This window comes from Pseudonaja textilis, chromosome 16 (genome assembly GCF_049901715.1).
Source record: "Pseudonaja textilis isolate UNSWEBS1 chromosome 16, rPseTex1.2, whole genome shotgun sequence".
In the NCBI taxonomy this organism is placed as follows: Eukaryota; Metazoa; Chordata; class Lepidosauria; order Squamata; family Elapidae; genus Pseudonaja; species Pseudonaja textilis.
In genome coordinates, this window is record NC_142005.1 from 5,852,469 (window position 1) to 5,875,707 (window position 23,239).

Consider the following 23,239-nt stretch of genomic DNA (forward strand, 5'->3'; position numbering starts at 1 on the left):
TTGCTATGGAAACCGAATAATCAAGGCGTGATTGAAGGCATGGCCTCGCTGTCCGTGCTGCAGGTAATATGGAACACACAAGCAAGGTTGCCAAGGCAACTGATATGTTAGGAAGTAATTAAAGATAGGGTTGGTATATCTAGTTCAAAACCAATTATAATTTCAGCAGGAATCTTTGTGCTGTAGGTTAATGTTAGCAAATTGATTGAGCTGAGATGACTGCACCTATCAGCAAACATTCATAAATATCACGGAGAGAAAAGATTGAGATGCCGGTGGCAGGAATTATGAAACAGGAAGTAAAAGCAATTGGGTTTTCAAACCATGGTTCCAGGTGAGTTGAGATTAATTGAGTGTTTATCAAACCCTCTGGATTCACGGAAGTGATATGCCTGCAAAAAAAGGAACCTAGGGTGGCTTCTAGGGGCTGATGTTGGATAAACGTTAACTTTGATGTATGGCTGGTATTGGCCAACAAAAACGGGTATCTGGAATATTCGGAGAAGCTACCAATTGTCACCAAGAGTGACTTACCCAAAACAGCATGAAAATTTGTCCTGGGATGAATGATAGGCTTTCACCATGACCAAAATCAGATGAAAAGGAGGCTTTCTGTTCAGAGCTGTTCCTTGAGTTGGGCCAGTTATCTTTTGTATGTCTCAAAGGTGATCTTGATGTCCCTCAGCACATCCAAGATCTTGAGGATGTTCTCCGTTTCTTTCTCAGTCTAAGATAGCTCTCGTCTTTCCCACTGAATTCCTCCAAGATTAGCCAAACAGGTTCTTTCTAATACAGCAGTAATTCTTCAACAGCTCCGTTTTGGGGAACAATCTCTCCCTTCTCTTGACTATTGACCCACCTGGTCCATGGTTGAACATCAGAAGGAGTAGAAGAGTGTGCCAGTGCTGGCAGGGGAGGCGGATTTTCTGCAACTAGATGACCTGTGATAGATGAATCTCAAAACTGTTGAAAACTCTGAGAATGAGCTATGAAAGACCACTCTGGTAACAAAATAACAGAATCAGAAGGGACCCTGGAGGCCTTTTAGACTCTCTACCATTTCAGACAAATGGCTGTCCACTCTCTTCTTGAAAACCTCCCGTGATGGCGCATCCACAGCTTCTGGTGGCAAGCAATTCCACTGGTTTAATTGTTCTCACTGTTCGGAAATTCCTCTTCTAATCTACATTACCTTCTTCTCAATAATGGATTCATTACCACGACTTTGACTCGAGGATCACATACTCACATCCCTTGTGTGAGTGGTCTACATTTGGTCTACAAGTAGAAGATTCAGCTAAAACATGTTTTCCCCTCTCCTGTTAGCCAGGAAACTTTTAACCAAAAAGGATAGCTCCCCAGAACAACGATTTAATCTCCCAAGTATAGTTACGGGTACTTGAAGCAAATGGCACCCTACTTTCTTCTTCCTTTGAACTTCAACAGTTAAGAATTGAACACGGGGTTCCCCATTCAGGACATTTCCAGAGGGCTCAAGGTTATATAAATCTTTATAGGTCAACAGCAATCTTGTGAATTGATGCTAACTTCAGGCCAGCAAAGACCTTGTAATGACACGGACGATTCAAACAATGCGGAGAGCTCCAGATAGGAAGATTGGCACGTTTATTTCCAAAGGCTGCCCACTTTTGATCTGACCTGCCAGAAAAGCCACTTTTTCAAAGCAAGAAAGAAGATTTATGCAAGGAAAACCAGGTGCTGGAAGCTATTCCTTTACCTGCTGGGTTTTCAAGGAGGTCTGAAGTTGCTATTGAATGATAAAAACGAAAGAAAAATAATTCCGTCGATCCTGATTAAATTTCCCCAGCCCAGAAATTGTGTCTGGGTCTAGACCTAGCAAAACCTCTGGTCTTCTCACATGGGTGGGTGAAGTAGAGCAGATCAACCTCAGAGATATTATATTTGCAAAATTTAATCCTGGCAACACTGAAATGATGGTGTTGAAGGCTGGGCAGTGGATTAATGACAGCTAAATCCCATCTAGCTTTTGGAGAGAGAGAAAAATTGTTCCCATTGGCTTCCTGGCATGGGGCTACCCTCGGTTCAAATCTCTAAAGTCAAATCTCGAAAGGCGATATAAATGGTTGTAAAACAGAACTTTCCCTTTCTGAGAACGCTCTAGAATTGAGAGAACCCTAAGGTTGAATATTGCATCCAGTAAAAAAGATGTTGAGTGCAGAGAAGAGCAACGACGACTGCTGGAATCAGATATGTCTAGTTTAATGAAAAGAAGGACTAAGGATGACATGATAGCTGTCTTCCAAGATTAGAGGGGCTGCCCCAAAGAAGAAGAGGGAGTCAAGCTATTCTCCAAAGACCCCGAAGGCAGGACAAGAAGCAACAAGTGGAAACTAATCAAGGAGAAAAGCAACCTAGAACTAAGGAGAAACTTCCTGATTGTAAGAACAATTCACCAGCGGAAAAAGCTTGCCTCCAGAAGTTGTGGCTGCTCCATCACTGGAGGTTTTTAAGAGGAGGCTGGACAGACATTTGTCCGAAATTGTGTAGGGTTTCCTGCTCGAGCAAGGGGGTTGGACTAGAAGGCCTTCAAGGGTCCCTTCCAACTCTGTTCTTCTCTTTTCTTCTACAATACAGATGTTGTAGCCCTTGGGGCTACAACTTCCAGCTTTCCCCAACCTTGGTGAGGTGGTCCCAGGAGGTGAAGTTCAGCAGACCGAAGCCTTAGGTGATCCCTTCAGGCCGATGCTAAATAGTCCACACGTTCTTTCTCCAGCCTACTTACATTTAGCCTACATTTAGCTTGGAAGGAAACTAGGATGGTTTTTCCACCTCCACATCCCAGCTGGAGCTAAGCTCTCTACCAGATGGGAATCCATTCACACAGTATGCCCATTCACAGAGTACCCTAAATGTGAAAACAAAGATAACTTCAGAAAATCTGCTTTGGTATTTTATGAGTTTAGCAGGAAGTGTGTTAACACAATATCAGCCTTGTTTTGTAATGCTCCTTCTTTGGTGTTGCATTAAGGTGATATTAAACACCTATTTTTATACCCAAACTCTTCCTCTGTCTTATTAGGCTCTGTATTTTTAAAAATTGTTGCCTGGTGATTTTATAATCATATATACAATTCCTGTGGTCGGCTTACTGCGGTTCTCACTCATTTGTTGCCTTTCAGGGCTGGGTAGAAATTGTTATGATTTTAAATGGGATGTGATTTTCATATTGATTTATAATGTTAGCCAACATGAGCTACTTTGTCTGGAATTGAAGCAAATAAAAACACAATAAAGAAAGGACATAATCGCTTGGTAGTTTAATGTTCCAGATCCCACAGGTAGCAAAGCAGCCCCTAAAAACAGCTTTTTAGAAGGCAGAACAGCAAGGAGGAAATTCACCAATTGACCCCACTTCCCACAAACGGGCTTTTTTGAATAGGCATACTTATTACGGCCATCGTTGGATGTGAGGGCTTCCAACACGCTTGCAGAGTTCACACATGTCCAAAAACTCCGGTGCTTTCTGAAGTCTGCGTGGATAATAACTTATCAGAATCATTTCTCATTTACTTCTACTGCAGTTTGCAGAAGGGATGGTCAAAAACTATTTTCCAGGTAGATTTCTCAGATGCCTTCCTGGTCCACCCTCACTCCCCACCCCTCAGTTTTAAGACCATCTTGTAGTCATCTTTCTAAGTCTGGCTTCTCCCCGGCATCTCTACAATCTCATTATTTCTAGCCATAAAAAGAAAAATGTACAGAGAGCTGTTTAAGGGCAGGCAGAAGCAGCCTCTCCTCCCGTCTTCCTGCAAGGTAATAAGCCCATCTATTTAAATTTATGTCCCCAGAAATGGAAATCATCAAGGGCTGCTCCTGGGATTTTCCAGACACAAAACGAGGCGTTCTGATTCCTGCCAGAAGAAAGGTTGCGCGGGGAGGAGAGAGAAGGTAGCGAGCTTTTTAGAGATGAGGATAATCTGGAAGCCAAATGGGTGGGCTTCCTTGCCATCCAATTTTTTTTTCTGTCTTTCACAAGTTTGCAAGTGTTTGCAGGCCATGCAACCTCGGCCCATCTTGCCAAGCCTTTCCCATCAGCAAATGCTGAAGTGTGAGAGCAGCTGGAAAGCAAGACGGTCATCATCATAATAAAATAAATAAAAAATGCACCATTTTGGGGAGAATCGGGGAAGGCAGAAAGCCATTCCTGCCTTGGGAATCTCAAATGTCTTAGCTGGCTGGGGAATTCTGGGAGCTGAAGTCCACCTGTTTTAAAGTCGCCAAGGCTGAGAAACATTTGTCTAAGACTAAAAAAAAACGCCAGAAGAAAATAGCAGCAGTGACTCAGATCCAACTGGAAACGTAGCTTTTGAGCCTCCAACTCTCAGCCTAAGCTACCTGGCTTTGATATTTTAGACGCAGGGGTGTCCAACCTTGGCAACTTTAAGACTTGTGGGCTTCAACTCCCAGAATTCCTCAGCCAGCTTTGCTGTCTGAGGAATTCTGGGAGTTGAAGTCCACAAGCTTTGTCCACAAGCTTTGAAGTCCACAAGCTTTGCTGGCTGAGGAATTCTGGGAGTTGAAGCCCACAAGTCTTAAAGTTGCCAAGGTTGGACACCCCAGTTTTAAAGGAAAAGCATCTGGAAAATAAATGTTCCACAGGACAGGAGCAAATCACCTTATCAACACATATCACAAATTCTAAGACAGCTGTCAGTATTTATGTCCTGGCACGGCCTTTTCCCACACGCACCCTTTGAAAAACGACTGCCCAACCTCCATTCAATTTCTCACCATGCTCCTGAAGTAGAATTACGCTTATACAGAGTTAATACAATTTGGCGGTTCGAATCCCACCAGGCTCAAAGGTTGACTCAGCCTTCCGCCCTTCCCAGGTGGGTAAAATGAGGACCCAGATTGTTGGGGGCAAGAGGCTGACTCTGTAAACCGCTTAGAGAGGCTGTGAAGCACTGGGAAGCGGTATATAAGTCTAAGTGCTATTGCTATTTTCCTTCCTTCCTCCCTCCCTTCCCAGGGATTAGAGTGCAGTATTGCAAGCTAACTCTGCTGGCTGCCAGCAGTTTGATCCTGACCAGCTCAAGGTTGACTCAGCCTTCCGCCCTTCCGAGGTGGGTAAAATGAGGACCCAGATTGTTGAGGGCCAGAGGCTGACTCTGTAAACCACTTAGAGAGGGCTGTGAAGCACTGTGAAGCAGCATATAAGTCTAAGTGCTATGGCTAATACATTACCCACAATGCCCTTGAGTCCAGTTTCTTCCAACAGTCGGTGCTGAATGCACCCGAAAGGCAAGATAGTCAGCCATCCAATTTAAAACACGGTCCTTCCTCACCGAAAACAGGGATTTGCCCCCTGCCCTGCCCCCCAAATAAAGCATGTTAAGTCCTCACGAGAGTTTTATTGGCTCCAAGCACGATGCGGGTGGTGGCTTCCTGCCACAAAATCTGATTAATTTTTGGTCTGGTGGTCTGAAAACAATATGGCAAATAAAAGACGCTAGGCAGTCCAAACACCCCCAGAGCTGGTAAAGATCCTGCCATGGAGGACTCCGCCCCCTCCCCACCAGCTATTCGTTGTAATGCTTGCGCCATTTGGCCGCGGATCGGATCATGGCAGCCGCCACGCCCATCATGCCAATCGTTCCCACAGCTATGGCTTCCGTGACCTGCGAGAAAGGATAGAGAAGAGGTGAAAAGCACATCGCCCGGCTGTGCCCATTTTACAGACAGTGGCCCGGGAAGACTGAGGAGCACCCTTTAAGATGGGTGTCAGCAACCTGCAGCTCTGGAGCCGCATGCGGCTTTGGGGGCCCTCTGCTGTGGCTCCCTGTTGGGTGATCCTACCCCTGGCTGGCCCCGCCCCTCGCCTTCCCCTCCCAGTCACTCCTCACCTGGCCTGAGACACAAAAAACAGAAATGAGAGGGAGGGAGGGAGGGAAGGACCTATTTCCCCAAAAAACCACTGGGAGCCACAAAACCTGGGTAGGCATGGCAGGGGGTGTCATGTGACTGGGTGGGAATGACGTTGAGTTGGCCACGCCCAGGAGAGGAGGGGAGAAGAGAAGAGAAGAGAAGAGAAGAGAAGAGAAGAGAAGAGAAGAGAAGAGAAGAGAAGAGAAGAGAGAATGGAGTAGAGGAGAGGAGAGGAGAGGAGTAGAGAAGAGAGGAGAGGAGAGGAGAGGAGAGGAGAGGAGAAGAGAAGAGAAGAGAAGAGAAGAGAAGAGAAGAGAAGAGAAGAGAAGAGAAGAGAAGAGAAGAGAAGAGAAGAGAAAGAAGAGGAGAGGAGAGGAGAGGAGGAAAGAGGAAAGGAGAGGAGAGAGAAGAGAATAGAGAAGGGAATAGAGAAGAGAAGAAAAGAGAGAGAGGAGAGGAGAGGAGAAAAGAGGAGAAAAGAGGAAAGGAGAGGAGAGAGAAGAGAATAGAGAAGGGAATAGAGAAGGGAATAGAGAAGAGAAGAGAAGAGAAGAGAGGAGAGGAGAAGAGAAGAGAAGAGAAGAGAAGAGAAGAGAAGAGAAGAGAAGAGAAGAGAGGAGAGGAGAGGAGAGAAGAGAAGGGAAGGGAAAAGAGAAGAGAGAAGAGAAGAGAAGAGAAGAGAAGAGAAGAGAAGAGAAGAGAAGAGAAGAGAAGAGAGGAGAGAAGTTGGAAGAGTTGGAGCTTGGAGGTTTTCTAGTCATTGTAGACCCAGCTCTATTTATCACTTCTGCAGATAGTCCTCAACTTACAACCATGTGCTTTTGTGTCGGCTGTAAGCCGCTGTGAGTCACCATGTGCAAGTAGGCGGCAATATAAATTTTCTAAATAAATAAATATCACTTAAGAACCGCATGATTTACTTCAATATGCAGGGATTCGCTTTAACAACCAGGCCGAAAGAGGTCACAAAAACAGGCCCTGCTCGTTTTAACAACCTCCTCGCTTAGGGACAGAAATTCTGGTGCCCCGTTGAGCCCCGTCAATCAAGGACTGCCTACGCGCATTTCTCCTTGTACCTGATCACTCATCGCAATGCCATATCGCAACTCCATGACAAAGTGTTCGCAGTTGTGGCTGGTCAGGTTGTAGGGCATCTCTCTGCCCACCAGGTCTTCCGCCCGCTCCAGAGTCTTGGTTAGGGGCAGTGGGGGATACGTATGGTCGTGTTTGTTGTTCACTCGGTATTGGTCATTCCGCACCACCGTTTCCAGCCAGTCTTTCTTAACATACGCTCGATCAGACAAGACCGCCAGTACGCTGGCGGCCCCGTTCGCAAGACGGTCACCTGCCGGGAAGAAAAGAAGGAAGAAGGTTGCGTTCACACAACACACGCAACCCCGGTTCACAATAGACACTCGCCACGGTCACGTGGACTTGCAACACCCCGCCAGGTTGACCATCGCTGCTCCTCCTTGGCAACTGTTTTGAGGAAGCTGGGAGGGGGACGTTCACGCTTCTTGAAGGAGAATATTTGCAGCTCGGGGTTGAAATGAGGGGTCTTTGGTGCTCTCTGGGCTTGGTGGTTTTCTTGCAGACGTTTCATGACCCAACTAGGGAACATCATCAGTGCTAGAAGGGAGGGGAGTTTGTGAGGAGGAGGAGGGAAGGAAGGAAGGAAGGAAGGAAGGAAGGAAGGAAGGGGAGGGGGAGGACTGTGGGGTCCTTCGTGCTCTCTGGGCTTGGTGATTTTCTTGCAGACGTTTCATGACCCAACTAGGTAACATCATCAGTGCTAGAAGGGAGGGGAGTTTGTGAGGAGGAGGGAAGGAAGGAAGGAAGGAAGGAAGGAAGGAAGGAAGGAAGGAAGGAAGGAAGGAAGGAAGGAAGGAAGGAAGGAAGGAAGGACTGTGGGGTCCTTGGTGCTCTCTGAGCTGGGTGGTTTTCTTGCAGACGTTTCATGACCCAACTAGGTAACATCATCAGTGCTAGAAGGGAGGGGAGTTTGTGAGGAGGAAGGAAGGAAGGAAGGAAGGAAGGAAGGAAGGAAGGAAGGAAGGAAGGAAGGAAGGAAGGAAGGAAGGAAGGACTGTGGGGTCCTTGGTGCTCTCTGAGCTGGGTGGTTTTTCTTGCAGACGTTTCATGACCCAACTAGGGAACATCATCAGTGCTAGAAGGGAGGGGAGTTTGTGAGGAGGAAGGAAGGAAGGAAGGAAGGAAGGAAGGAAGGAAGGAAGGAAGGAAGGAAGGAAGGAAGGACTGTGGGGTCCTTCGTGCTCTCTGGGCTTGGTGATTTTCTTGCAGACGTTTCATGACCCAACTAGGTAACATCATCAGTGCTAGAAGGGAGGGGAGTTTGTGAGGAGGAGGGGGAAGGAAGGAAGGAAGGAAGGAAGGAAGGAAGGAAGGAAGGAAGGAAGGAAGGACTGTGGGGTCCTTGGTGCTCTCTGAGCTGGGTGGTTTTCTTGCAGACGTTTCATGACCCAACTAGGTAACATCATCAGTGCTAGAAGGGAGGGGAGTTTGTGAGGAGGAAGGAAGGAAGGAAGGAAGGAAGGAAGGAAGGAAGGAAGGAAGGAAGGAAGGAAGGACTGTGGGGTCCTTGGTGCTCTCTGAGCTGGGTGGTTTTCTTGCAGACGTTTCATGACCCAACTAGGTAACATCATCAGTGCTAGAAGGGAGGGGAGTTTGTGAGGAGGAAGGAAGGAAGGAAGGAAGGAAGGAAGGAAGGAAGGAAGGAAGGAAGGAAGGACTGTGGGGTCCTTGGTGCTCTCTGAGCTGGGTGGTTTTCTTGCAGACGTTTCATGACCCAACTAGGGAACATCATCAGTGCTAGAAGGGAGGGGAGTTTGTGAGGAGGAGGGAAGGAAGGAAGGGAGGAGGGAAGGAAGGAAGGAAGGAAGGAAGGAAGGAAGGAAGGAAGGAAGGAAGGAAGGAAGGAAGGAAGGAAGGAAGGAAGGAAGGAAGGAAGGAAGGGGAGGGGGAGGACGGTGGGTCCTTGGTGCTCTCTGGGCTTGGTGGTTTTCTTGCAGACGTTTCATGACCCAACTAGGGAACATAATCAGTGCTAGAAGGGAGGGAGGGACGGAGGAGTAACAGGAGGAGGAGGAGGACTAGAGGATGTCTTTGGTGCTGTCTGATTTTGGCTGTTTTCTTGCAGACATTTCATGGTGCAAGTAGGGACATCATTAGTGCTAGAAAGGAGGGAAGAGGGAGGGAGGGAGGAGGAGGAGGAGGAAGATTGTCAGGTCTTTAATTTCCTCTGGATCGTTTCTTGCAGATGTTTAATGACCCAACTAGAGAACTTCGTCAGTGCTAAACTAGGCTAGAACTGATTTTATCTAGCTTGCAGAAATGTCTGCAGGAAAACACCCAATCTCACAGAGCACCAAAACATCTTAAACTTTTGATCTTTTTAGTTTCTTTTTAAAAAAAGAAAAAACAGCAACCACCAATATTTGGGCTTAAATGAGATTATTCCTCATCCGTTGCATCATTAACACAGAAGCTGGATATTCCTTTTATTCCTTCCTTCCTTTTTTTTAAATCTTTCTTCAATGTACCAGCTGTCCATCTCACGTGGCTTACAATCTGCTAAAACACGATTACAAAAGTCTCGGGCAGTAAGACAATGGAATACAGCATTTTAAAGACATAACAATATACGGAGATGTGTTGGACTGCAAGCTTTCTAAACCCCTTTTCATCTAGGCTAATACAGTGTGAAGTAACCAGGCTGAGCTGAGAACAAGGCCAGGCAAAATTATACGGGGAAGTGAATTAAACGTGAAGGAGAAACACTTTTGGCTGCACGCAGCACACTTTAATTTGGTTAGTGGATTAAACCCATTTTCCGTGCTTTCACAATACGTTGAAATGGAAACTAAAGAGCGCTGGCACTGAGCAATCTCCCCTGGTGAGGAGGCCACCACTAGGTCTCTTAACTAACCTAGTTAAAGCCTGTTGGGCCACCCCCTGAGCCCTCAGCCCTCCCCCCACTATCTTAGTGGATGTCCCAGTGAGATGATGATGGTTAGTTATTATTTGATCCACCAGTGGAGTCCCAAACACCCTCATGCTGGGCCTGTTAGGGTTTCCATGGAAACTCACATTCAGGGGCTAAGTGTATCTTTGCCCTCTCCGACATAGATCCCCCAGTGTTGATAGCAAGAACGGAAAATCTCAATCAGGTCTCCCGGTTTAATTTCTTCCTGAAAGATGGAAAAGAAACAGAGGAGTAGAACGTAGAACGAAAGGTCTTGGAAGTCTTCCAAACCAACCCCCAGTTCAAGGGAGGAAATCTTACGCCATCTTGGTCAAATGGCCGCCCACTCTCTTTTTTGAAAACCTCCAGTAATGGAACACCCACAAACTATTTTATTGAATAATTGTTCTCACTGTCCAGAAATATCCACTTAGTTCTAGATTGGGTCTCTCTTTCATAGCCTTCCAACTGTTTCTTCTCCTCCTGCCCTCCGGTGCTATGAAGAATAGGTCAACCCCTTCTTCTCTGGGGTAGCCCCTCAAGTCCTAGAAGACAACTATCATCTCCTCCCTAATCCTTATCTTCCATAAGACCTACCTAGCTCCCTCAACCGTAATGTACCAGACACATCAAAAATGGCGGCCTTTGGGCCTCCAAAAAAATGAGTTCAAGGTCAACTTTGAAAGGATGACGTGGTCCATCTCTGGTCCAGGATCTGTTTACAAAGCTTTGTTCCATCCTTAGCTTTGTTCAATTTTTTTCCCCCCTATTTTTTGCAACCATTGCCAGCTACTACCTTCCTTCAAAATATCCTCTTATTCAAGGGAACCTACTGTCAACTCATAAATCATGATTTAATTAGAGTGATTGCTGGAATGCTGACACCTATATTATCCATGTGCGTTCCTGGGTAGTTTTACTTGCAAGTTATACTGCACCCACTTTGATGGGGTTTACTCAGCAGTAAGTGGCAAAAACATGAATCACTTCTGAACGTATCTCTTCAACGTCCTGTTGAAAATCCTAGCTTGCGTTCAAGCCTTGACTCCGTTGGGTGTGACCCAGAGAGATTTCCATGATTGTATTGTTATTTTATTTATTCCATTTCAATAGTCCCCCAATTCAATCCAGTGAGTCTGGGAGACTCACAATTCTAAAACTACTAAACCGCATAAAAGCATCCAGAAAATAAATACGTATACAACAGCCAACTATTGAAATGTTGACAGGGAAAAATATTAAATATGTCTCCTGATGTTCCATCAGGGGATATGACAGAAAGGGGAGACATGATATTGGGGTTCAGGCACTTCAAAAGAAGTCATAAGGAAGGTGGTTAGGAATCTTCTAAGGAATTTGGACTAGAGATAATGATCAGAAGTTGCAAATACGTAGATTTTGTTTCAATGGAAGATAAATATTGATTTTCTGATGGAACGCCCTGCATTTATAGAGGCAGTGAGTCCTGCAACCCTAGAATCTTCTAAAAGGAGGCTGGACAGCCAACCTTCATGGACAGTTGACTTGGTTTTTCTTCAGAAGATGGAAATGTGACCTATAGTTGATTCCAATTTTATAATTCGTTGACTGACGGACCACTGCATGACAATGCAAGACCAACTTTGGTCTTCAAAGTTGGAACGGGTTCTGTCTACCTTCTGGGGTTCAACCATGGATTCTGCAGCACCAACATGCCCAGAAGAGCAAGTCTGATGTCTCCTAACCCGAAGCCACCGACTCAGATGCTAATGGCTCTGAGAAGATGGGTTATAACATCTCCAGCAAATTGTTGTCTGGGCAAGATAATGAAATAGATGGTCCAAGAGAGGGCATGGCTCATTGGCTGGCAGGGATCCTTGAGCACAATCACTCCACATTACCACATTTTGTTGCAGTTCCCACTGTGCTGTATTGACTTATCCAAGCACCTCTCAACAGGAAGCAAGAAAACCTCCGTTCTGCAGATATCACCAACAGCAAATCCTGTTGTCTGCCTTTAAAATCAAATCAAGGGCTTTTAAAAGGAGCATTCACAAATGCTTATAGTCCTGGGGATATGGGAGAGACAATATCCCCTTCACCCACTGGGGAGGACTCTTAGTTTAGTCAAGGCAGGTTTGTTTCAGGACCAGAGATCTGGAAACTGTCAAATAACAAGTGCTGTTGTTGAGGTTTTTAGGGGGAAGTGGGGGTGGGGGTATTGTTCCTCTTTTTGAATGATGTCGTTCAAATCTGAAAAATTCTGGCCCAGTTTAATTTACTTGGTTTCTACTGAAAGATCTTGAACTTTAAAAGGAAAACATCCTTCTGTTTGCTGTTGCTGCTTTCTTTTTGTCCGATTTTCGCATTTTGGGGTTTTTAATCAGAAACTTCCCAATGGGCCCTTCCTGTTTTTGTCGCTCCATAAATAACTTTCCAAGAGGTACAGTATTTCTTGTGATGTTCTGTAGTGATTGCAGATAGTAGACGATTCGTTTAATGACCGTTCGGAGTTACAACAGCACTGAAAAAAAAGTGGCTTATGACCATTTTTCACGCTTGCAGCGTCCCATGGTCACGTGATCAAAATCCAGGCGCTTGGCGACTGGCTCGTACTTCTGACAAGCTAAGATCAATGATTCGCTTAACAACCGGGTTACTAATTTAACACCTGCGATGATTCACTTAACAGCGGCGGCAAGAAAGGTCGTAAAACGCAGCAGAAAAGATAGTTCAGCAAATGGAAATGTGAGGCTGAGTTGTGATTATAAACCGAGGACTACCTCTGTATTCTTTATTCTGGGAGCCGCTTGGCCTGAAAGCTCTTCCTGAGTTGTAAAGGAGAATAAAACATTTTTTTTTTCTAAATATTTAATACTAAATAGCAATGTTCTGGCCCATTTGGGACTTTCTGCGGCTTAACTTCTGGCTGCAAATCAAATTCTGAATTTGCTTGCCAGATTACCACTTTCTGAAACTCAAGTGGACAGCATATTTCAGAGCCCAGAGACGGATGGAGCCCATCAAATGGCTAGTGTGGTTGGTCTGATGTCGGCAGGGTGGGGGATGGGAGTTTGGGGTTGTTGTTTTTTCCAAATTTTGTTCTTTATTCATTTATTTGATTTTTTGTTAGTTTTTTATTGTTTTTTATTTTAAATCGGGTTTTACATTGTGTAAGCTGCCTCGAGTCGCCATGGGCGAATAGGCGGCAATATAAATTCAATAAATAAATAAATAAAAATATTTCAAGAAGAAGAAAGTTGTGGGGGGGGAGAAATTGTTGTGGTTAGCTGGTAGCAGGTACAGATGGCTGAGGAGAGGGAGGACTCAGATGAGGGGCCAGGACCATCGGGGAGGGGACTGCTGCCTTCAGAGATTGTGAGGGCTGGCAGCAGCGATGAGGTTCCCAAGGACCCTGTGCCAAGTGTGCGTGCGCACAGGATTGCTCATAGGAAAGAGCAGTGACAACAGCACGGGCAACTCGGGAGTAAGGCTGCAAGGTAATGAGCCCTCCTTCAAGAAGATCAAAGCCAGTTGTGAAACGAACGTCCTTTGCAGAAGGCAAAGACGTTTTGAAACTCCAGCCTCGTGGACATTCCAGTATCCTGAGTTTGTATTTGAAGATTCTTGTATCGCAAATTATTTCTTGTCTGTTATCTTTTGGCAAGCCTCGAACAGCTTGGCAAGGCTTGTGCTTATCACAGCTAATTATTTTGTAAAAGCATCACAAGATTTTTGTTCTTTTTGGATAGTGTTTGATTTGTCAGAAAAGGGTGTGGGTCAGAACAGAAACAGTCTTAGCAACCTGGACAATGGGGTTTTTTTGGAATGAAATACAGGTAATTCTTGATTCATAACAGTACATTTAGTAACCTTTCAAAGTTAGAGTGGCACTGAAAAACACGACTTAGGACCGTTGGGGGCAAAGCGGATTTGGACAGATGTCTTGCTTAGCAACATAAATTTTAGGCTCAATTGTGGTCGTTATGTCACAGATTACCTGTATGCCGTTTTTCTGACCACTAGGAAACAATTTGCAAAGGAGAGGCAAACCTCATTGGCTCAGTTTTTGGCCAGTTGTTGGTTATATTTTTCAGACATAAGTATGTATCTCCCATAGACTGGGGAAATATTTCTTTCCCGTTACTAAAATGCATTAGCAAAAATTCTCCCCAAATGCACAAATGGTTGACCAGCGTGATAGATTCTTTAATTGGTACATGCATCATAAAAATTGATCCATTGATTGGCTTGTGATATTTCGGCGCTCTTTGTAAACAAAAACAGCAAGGCTGGTTTAATTTTAGGTCTCTTTTGCAGGCTGGCATGGAAGTCTTCCTTTCTACCAAAACTACAGGTATAGCTTAATAAGTGCTTGCTCCTTTTTAGGGCTCCCTCCAAAATTTATCCAAGGAAAAAGCCCATTAAGCTCAGAGGTAATTCCTTGCGCATAAATGTCTATGAGATTGCACAGTTTAGAGTAAAACTCACTGGCCTGAATAGCAGAGCTTCATAATTATGCAAGGGATCGCGCTGTTCAGAGTGACTTGCAATGGTTCCCTGAAGGCAGTCCTCAACTTGCAACCATTTGTTTAGAGACTGAAGCTGCAACAGCACTGGAAAAAGTGACCTACAACTGGTTCTCATATTTATGACCCTTGCAGAATCCTTATGGTCACGTGATTTAAAATTTGGGCGCTGGCATGTATTTAGGGTGGTTTGCAGTGTCCAAGGGTTATCTTTTATGACCCTTCCAGCTGGCTTTCAAGGGAGGGAAGGAGGGAGGAAGAGAGGGAAAGGGAAGGAGGAAGAGAGGGAGAGGAAAGGAGAGAAGGAGAGGGAAGGGAAAGAAAAGGAAGGAAAAGGGGAAGGGAAGGGAATAGAAGAAAGGAAGGGAAGGGAAGGGAAGGAAAGGGAAGGGAAGGAAAGGAAAGGAAAGGAAAGGAAAGGAAAGGAAAGGAAAGGAAAGGAAAGGAAAGGAAAGGAAAGGAAAGGAAAGGAAAGGAAAGGAAAGGAAAGGAAAGGAAAGGAAAGGAAAGGAAAGGAAAAATGGAGAGAGGAATGACTTTGTATTCTGCCAAATAAGCACTGAATGAGGAAAGGCTTCTCTAACCAATATACTCCACTGCCTTGCGAGCCCCAAACTTACAAATCGCCCAAACCTCCCTTCCCTTCTGTATGCGCAACCTGGCTACCCTCCCCCTCGCATGTTTCCCACGCAAGGCCACGCACCTGTTCACTAATTTCTGGGCCATATCGTAGCTCCATAACGAAATTTTCACAGTTTTGGCTGCTCAGGCTGTACGGCATCTCCTTTCCAACCAATTCCTCCGCCTGCCACAGGATCTTGGAGAGGGGTAGTGGCGGGTGGGTCTCGTCATGTTTATTATTCACTTGGTACCTATCCTTCCGGACCACGTCTTCCAGCCAATCCTTCTTTACGCAAACTCTCTCGGATAAGATGGCCAAGGGGTTGGGAGAGCCATCGGCAAAATGTTCACCTGGGAAACAGGAAGAAAAGCTGCCCGAATTAGCAAAAGATCCCAGCGGTGGGATTCAAATAATTCAACGAACTGGTTCTTTGCCCTAATGATTTCTTCCTACAACCAGTTCACCAAACTGCTCAGGAAATTAACAACCGGTTCTCTTGAACCGGTGTGAACCGGCTGAATCCCACCACTGAAAAGACCCTGGGCAACGAGGAAATGACATTTTGGTTCCATCTCCAGGCCAAGGTCACCCCAAATTTGCACTGGCCATCCTCCAAAACCTAATGTTCTCCTTCTGTTATATTCAAGAGTGTATTCTTTGCTAACCACAAATGAAGGTGCCACGCATTTGGCTTTGGCATAGATTTTGTGACATTTGACAACGATAAAGTATTATTGCTTAACAGAATAATAGAGTTAGAAGGGACCTTGGAGGTCTTCTAGTCCAACCCCCTGCTCAAGCAGGAGACCCTATACCCTATATAGGTGGCACACAGAGCCATTTATGTGGGCACGCGAGCCCCAGCCAAACTTACCTGCCCTGCGCATGCCTCCCAGCTGATTTTTGGCCCATTTGAGGCCTTTTTGCCCTCCTGGAGGCTCGAGGGAAGCCTCTGTACCCCGGAAGGCTGAAAAATGAGCCTTCCGGAAATACCGGAAGTGGCCTCCCGAGGCTGCAGAGGCTTCCCTCGAGCCTCCGGGAGGGCAAAAAAAGGCTTCAAATAGGCCAAAATTCAGCTGAGAGGCACACACATGTGCTGTGCAGGTAAGGGGCGGAGGTGTTCTGTGTGCATTCACGGGAAGAAGTGTCACATTGCATTGTGGGTGCCGGTTTGGCACGCCACAACAAAAAAGGTTCGCCATCACTGCCCTATCCCATTCCGGACAAATGGCCGTCTGTTCTCTTCTTGAAAGTCTCCAGTGACGGAGCATTCACAACTTCTGGAGGGAAGCCGGAAGTTCCTCTGGTTAATTGTTCCCGCTGACTCCAGGGATTAAAATACTTACATTCGGTTATCAAATGGACCACTTTCTGCTCCCCTAGGTATAGAGCCCAGTGCTGGCAAGAAGAACGGAATATCTCAATAATGTCTCCTGGCTTTAATTCCTCCTGGAAGACACAAAGGTCTAAACTCAGTGGCCATCACTACCCCATCTGTCCTCGTCGTATTAGCGAGTCCAATGGTAGCTCTTGACTTACAACTATAACTGGGACCAGCCCCAAAGGTCCTTTTTTCAAGAGGCAACTGGAGTTTGTTTTCCCACGGCAGTCTTCCTTGAGGAAAAAAACAAAGTCCAGGCATAATGGACCACTGGCATCGTACACAAAGTGTGTGAAATTGTGGTTTTTTTACTTTGTTCTCATCTGGCCAGATTCATCTTTTAGCACCAAACCTTCTAGCTCCGTTTTCTCTTCTTTCCAGCTGTTTGTTGCCTACCTTCTCTGCATGCCAAACATTGCTGCACATATGGGGTGCACCTTCCTTGCCCAAATAAACCTCTTTCCTTTTGCAAAGATCATTTTTAAAGAGACAGGCGCCTTCCCAAACACGGAGGCGAAATTCACACTGTTGAAGGTTTGCTGCGGTGCTGTAGCATCCCCTGCCGGTTATGGGATTTACTGCAGGAGAATAAAAGATCCAACCCCAACTCCCACACCTCCAAAGAGAAAGTGCTTGGACTGAAATTCGGAGCCTGCTCTTCTAGCAAAAGAAGAAAAAAAATCCTCTTGATAATCCTGACAGGTAGACTATGCTGAGAAAGGAAGATCGATTGATGCCACCACAATCGTTCAAATTGGAAAGCCTCTCCTAAATCCAACAAGTATAACTGAAGTTTGGAGGTCTACTACGATAACAGAATAACAAGAGTTGGAAGGGACCTTGGAGGTCTTCTAGTCCAACCCCACCTGCTCAAGCAGGTAAACCTACACCATTTCAGACAAATGGTTGTCCAATCTCTTCTTTAAAACTTCCAGTGTTGGAAGATTCACAGCTTCTGGTGGCAAGTCGTTCCACTGATCGTTCTCCATAATTCCAGGTTGCTTCTCTCCTTCATTAGTTTCCACCTGTTGCTTCTTGTCCTGCCTTCAGGTGCTTTGGAAAATAGCTTGACTCCCTCTCTTACCTTCTGGCAGGCCCTCAAATATTGGAAGACTGCTATCATAATCACCCCTAGTCCTTCTTTTCATTACACTAGTCATACCCAATTATAAAGAGGCATAATGTTATAAAACCTGTCACGGTAGCCCCCAAATCTACCAATTCAGGGCAATTGCAAACCAGGGACAGGGGGGAAAGAAATACAATTCTGCCTCCAAAAATAAACACACAGGCCCGAACCCAGAAAGACCGACAAAAGTGTGCCAAAAGTTGGCCGAGCCATGTTCCCATTTTACAGATGAGGAGGACTGAGGATGAGAGCTAATTGAGGCCTACGAGCAGAGGTGGTAATTCGGCAGGTTCTGACCAGTTCTATAGAACCAGTAGCGGAAATTTGGAGTAGTTCAGAGAACCAGCAAATACCGCCTCTGACTGGCCCCGCCCCCATCTATTCTCTGCCTCCCATTGAGTCCCAGCTGATTGGCTGGGTCTCCTTTGGTTGCCCTGCACAGGAGAACAGAGCTGGAAAGCAGGTTAGTGGGGTGGGGTGGGAAGGGGGATTTTACAGTATTCTTCTCCTGCCACGCCCACAGAACCCGTAGTAAAAAAACAAAATTGAATCCCACTACTGCCTACGAGGGTGTAAATGGGGGGGTGGGGGAGAATTTTATTTTCTGTTGCTAAACAAACCATGAAAGCTGACGGCTTTCTGCACTGAAAATCGATTTTTTTCCCCCCAGACATTTATCAGTCCAAATCTCTCCTTTTATCACTGCTCCAAGCAGAGCCTTGCAGGTAACCCAGAATGGGTCTTAGAAGCATAAACAGGATCAGAGAGAAGAAAAAAGGGAATGTTGAATGTTTCTTCTGTTACACTTCAACCGCTATTTCTGTTCAAATGCCAGCCGCTTGCAGTGCAGAAACATCTGTTCAGCAGCTGGAAGGAAAGGGGGGCTCTATCTGGTCCCCTTCTTTTTTAAAAAAAATAAAATAAATTGGCTGCTCCTTTCCCTCTTTTGCACCCCACCTTCTCTTCTCCCCGCCTTGTTCCTGGCCCCCATTTACCGGTTGGGCTGGGTTTTTAACCCTGATATAAAGGGCTGGCTTATTTCCCTCCTCCTCATTCATCTTGGCTAGGATGTCCTTGTCTTTTCTCAGTGCCGACTTCCTACGGGCATATCTGGAAGAGGGAGGAAAAAAAATAGAGAATAATTCCTGTTTCTTTCGTGAAATCTTTCCCTGGAGCCCTTTAGCACGATTGGGGTGGGCCTGTGTTGTGGGCCGGGGTCCCCTTCTCTGTCCTTCTGGATTAATCCCACTTCGCTTTCCTCCCAATCTTGCCCTGCCGTCTGGAGTTTTTCTTAGCGTTTTTTCAGGGGGAAAAAATAGAGGAGGAGGAGGAGGAGGAGGAGGAAGAGGAGGAGGAGGAGGAAAAGAACTTTAGAGTCTCTCTGAGTTTGGTGGTTTTCTTGCAGACATTTCATTACCCTACTAGATTACATCATCAGTGCCAGGAGGAGGAGGAGGAGGAAGGGAGGGAGGGGGGAGGAAGGGAGGGAGGAAAAAGAGGAGGAGGAAGAGAAGGGAGGAGGAGGAGGAAGAAGAAGAAGAAGAAGAAGAAGAAGAAGAAGAAGAAGAAGAAGAAGAAGAAGAAGAAGAAGAAGAAGAAGAAGAAGAAGAAGAAAGGAGGAGGAGAAGGAGGAAGAGGAGAAGAAGGAGGAGGAGGAGGAGGAGGAGGAGGAGGAGGAGGAGGAGGAGGAGGAGGAGGAAAAGAACTGTAGAGTCATTGGTGCTCTCTGAGTTTGGTGGTTTTCTTGCAGACATTTCATTACCCTACTAGATAACATCATCAGTGCTAGGAGGAGGAGGAGGAGGAGGAGGGGAAAAGAACTGTAGAGTCATTGGTGCTCTCTGAGTTTGGTGGTTTTCTTGCAGACATTTCATTACCCTACTAGATAACATCATCAGTGCTAGGAGGAGGAGGAGGAGGAAGAAGAAGGAGAAGGAAGAAGAAAAGAAGAAGAAGAGGAGGAGGAAGAGGAGGAGGAGGAGGAGGAAGAAGAAGGAAGGAGAAGAGAAGAAGAAGAGGAGGAGGAGGAGGAGGAGGAGGAGGAAGAGGAGAAGGAGAAGAAGAAGAAGAAGGAGGAGGAGGAAGAGGAGAGGAGGAGGAGAGGAGGAGGCTCTACTCCCGCCTTAGGCATGACAGCCACCTGTTCTCTGTCACGAGACATTTATATAAATAATAAAAGCTGGATTAAAAAGATAAAATGATAATTGGGGTGCGAATGCCTGTGGAAGCCACGTGGCATAATGCCGGGGTGCCTCGGGTAAAGAAACTTCCTCTTCCTTGGCACAATCCTCTCTCCACCCACCTGCAGAATCCCACCTGGATTTCTCCCCGCCCATCATTCAACCTCAAAGAAAGTCATACCAGAGAAATGCTCCCCCCAGGCCTACCCAGCCACAGTCACCCCACGCCCCCCAATTCTCCATCAATCTCTGCCTAAAGCAGAAAACCAGAAGCCTCTTTCTGGGTGTGGGAGAAACCATCTGAGAAATGGGGGGAGGCTTCTCCCCCCAATGTGGGAAGACTCACAAGTCTAGCAGGCCACCCAAACCTTTGAAGACTGGAAGTTCTCAATGTGGGCCAAGGCCAAACTTTGCAGTTTATCTCCACCCCAGTGTTACCTCAGCCATGAAATCACTGAAAGGCTGTGGTTAAACCATTGTTTGCTCAGTTCCAGATGCAAGGGACAAGGACTAGCCCTTGGCCTACCCTATAGGGTTGTTGTTTTTAGCAGGCCCGGATAAAGCAGCCCGCAGCCAGCTCTTGAGTCAGCCTTAACTACTATCACTGTCGAACCTCAAGCAGCGTTGCCCAAAATTTAGGGCGAATTAAATCCATTCAAGATGCCTTTTCACATTTTAACACAAAAGCTTTTAAATGTTTTGTTTGTTTTGTTCCACACACACACACACTTTTTTTTTTTTTGTTAAAGGGAGGAAATATCAAATGAAGGGAACTGTGAATTATGGCATTTATTTGTGAAAGCAATTTTTGCCAGCAAATTAAAAAGAGCTCCCATCAAGATCCCCTGATTTTGCAAAAGCATTTAAATTTAATCAGTTGGCACAAAATGATTAATCACCCCAATTAATATGCATTTTCCTTCGCCCTGATTAGTTTTCTCTCTCTCCTGGCTTCCCACTGACTCTCTCTTCTACCGAAATTTAGATAGGAAACCCCCTCGGGGCTGGGACTTTTGTCTGTGCAAAAGTTCGTGAATATAGATAGCAAGGGATTCCTTTCCTTCTCTTCCTGGCCCTGTGTTTCTGGGGAAAAGAATTCCTGCTTGGGTAGAGGAATTAGGAATCCTGGCCCATCATTCTGGGCCATCTACATTTTGGGATCGTATTTCTTGGCACGTTTCAAATGGGTGGAAATTCAACACCCCAAATTCCCCAGCCAGCATGCTTTAAGATGGGTGGATTGCAATTCCTAGAATCCCCCAGACAGCATGCTTTAAGATGGGTGCACTTCAACCCTCAGAACTGGAGAGGAAGGAAGGAAGGAAGGAAGGAAGGAAGGAAGGAAGGAAGGAAGGAAGGAAGGAAGGAAGGAAGGAAGGAAGGACACGGAGGGAGGGAGAGAAAGGAAGGAGGGAGGAAAGGAAGAACATGGAGGGAGGGAAGGAAGGAGGGACATGGAAGGAGGGAGAGAAGGAAGGAAGGAAGGAAGGACATGGAGGGAAGGAAGGGAGGGAGGAAGGGAGGGAGGGAGGGAGGAGGGAGGGAGGAAGGAAGGACATGGAGGGAGGGAGAGAAGGAAGGAAGGAGGAGAGAAGGAAGGAAGGACATGGAGGGAAGGAAGGAAGGAAGGAAAGGAAGGAAGGAAGGAAGGAAGGAAGGAAGGAAGGAAGGAAGGAAGGAAGGAAGGAAGGAAGGAAGGAAGGAAGGACACGGAGGGAGGAGAGAAGGAAGGAGGAGGGAAGGAAGAACATGGAGGAGGAAGGAAGGAGGGACATGGAAGGAGGGAGAGAAGGAAGGAAAAGAAGGACATGGAGGAAGGAAGGAAGGAAGGAAGGAAGGAGGGAGGGACACGGAGGAGGGAGAGAAGGAAAGAAGGGATGGAAGGAAGAACATGGAGGGAGGGAAGGAAGGAGGAGAGGAAGGAAGGAAGGAAGGAAGGAAGGAAGGAAGGAAGGAAGGAAGGAAGGAAGGAAGGAAGGAAGGAAGGAAGGAATTGAAATTTGGCCATATTGTCACTGACTCTCCAAAGTGGCCAATTGGGGCTGGGGGTTTCTGACATTTTTTAAACCCCAAATCAAGAGAGAAGAATTGGACGATGAGAGGTCCCTAAAGCAAGGAAGAAAATATTTAAGACCCTCGTCCCCAAATGCACCCACCTTGCTCTCCTGTCTGGCCCAGATCCAAGTCACCCTAGACCCCAGCCTGGATCAAGCAGAGCGGGAGGGGAAAGCGGGGTACCCATCCAGCCGGCTTCCCACCCACCCACCTACCCTCCCACCCCCCCAGTACCTGCAATGGGCGCTCACTTTTTTTCCTGTGGCAAATGAATTCACCTCCCGTTTCCTAGCTGGTGCTTAGAGTGACATAATAGGGCAGGTGCTACCTCACCTGTTACCAAGTAACCAAGGAAGACACTCAGGCCTGTGCAAGTGAATGGGTTGGGCTAAGGCAGGGTTTGCAGTTTGAGGGGTTTCTCAGGCTGTTGCCTCCCCCACCCCACCCCCCCCCAAAAAATTGGAGACTTTTATTTTTAAATCAGGTGGTTAATTTGATGATACTATTATTATTATTATTATGAGCCTCGGTGGCGCAGTGGTTAGACTGCAGTACTGCGGGCGACTTCTGCTGACTGCTGGCTGACTGCAATTTGGCAGTTCGAGTCTCACCAGGCTCAAGGTTGACTCAGCCTTCCGTCCTTCCGTGGTGGGTAAAATGAGGACCCCGATTGTTGGGGGGCAAAAGGCTGACTCTGTAAACTGCTTAGAGAGGGCTGGAAACCACTATAAAGTGGTACGTAAGTCTAAGTGCTATTGCTTTTACCCTCTTTCATTCTTTCTTTCTTTCCTTCCTTCCTTCTTTCTATCTCTTTGTCCTTCCATCCCTTTCTCCCTCCCAGTGGTTAGAATGTAGTATTTCAGGCTAACTCTGCCGAGAGCCGGGAGTTCGATCCTGACCGGCTCCAGGTTGGCTCCATCCAAGGTCATTCAAATGAGGACCCCGATTGTTCGGGGCAAGAGGCCGACTCTGTAAACCGCTTAGAGGGGGCTGTGAAGCACTGTGAAGCGGTATATAAGTCTTGAGTGCTATTGCTATTATTTTGAAGATTGTCTGGAGATCCCTGGACGCAGCTCCCAAATTCCAGAATCCAGGCGGTCTTATGCAGTGGCAAAATATAATCCCATTCTTCACTGTTACTGTTGGTAAGTGAATTACACAGTCATTAAGCGAATCTGGCTTCCTCTACGGGCTTTGCTTGCTAGAAGCCAGCTGAGAAGGTCACAAACGGTGCTCACATCAGCCTAGAAATCTTTTATTTTATTTGTTTATTACGAAATTTATTCGCCGTCCATCTGCTATCAAACAACTCTGGACAGCTTACAACCTGTTCCATCCGTGATAAATATATGGATAGTTTCCAAATGCCCAAATTTTAATTGCGTAACCGTGAGAACGGATGGATGAATCGTAAGTCACCTTTTTTAGTGCCGTTGTCACTTTGAACTGTCACTAAATGAATGGTCGTAAGT

At 46.2% G+C, this 23,239-nt stretch overlaps 1 protein-coding gene across 1 annotated transcript; it reads right to left on the minus strand.

The window, feature by feature from the left end:
- Positions 1–5,464: 5,464 nt before the first annotated feature.
- On the minus strand, positions 5,465–22,095 carry LOC113446666 (uncharacterized). The gene is given in 8 exon segments (XM_087914145.1): positions 5,465–5,663; positions 6,987–7,255; positions 10,018–10,037; positions 10,039–10,118; positions 15,104–15,372; positions 16,369–16,471; positions 18,528–18,642; positions 22,019–22,095. Coding segments are annotated over 7 exon segments (903 nt in total). The 5' UTR covers positions 18,591–18,642; positions 22,019–22,095; the 3' UTR covers positions 5,465–5,564.
- Between the last annotated feature and the right edge of the window lie 1,144 nt (positions 22,096–23,239).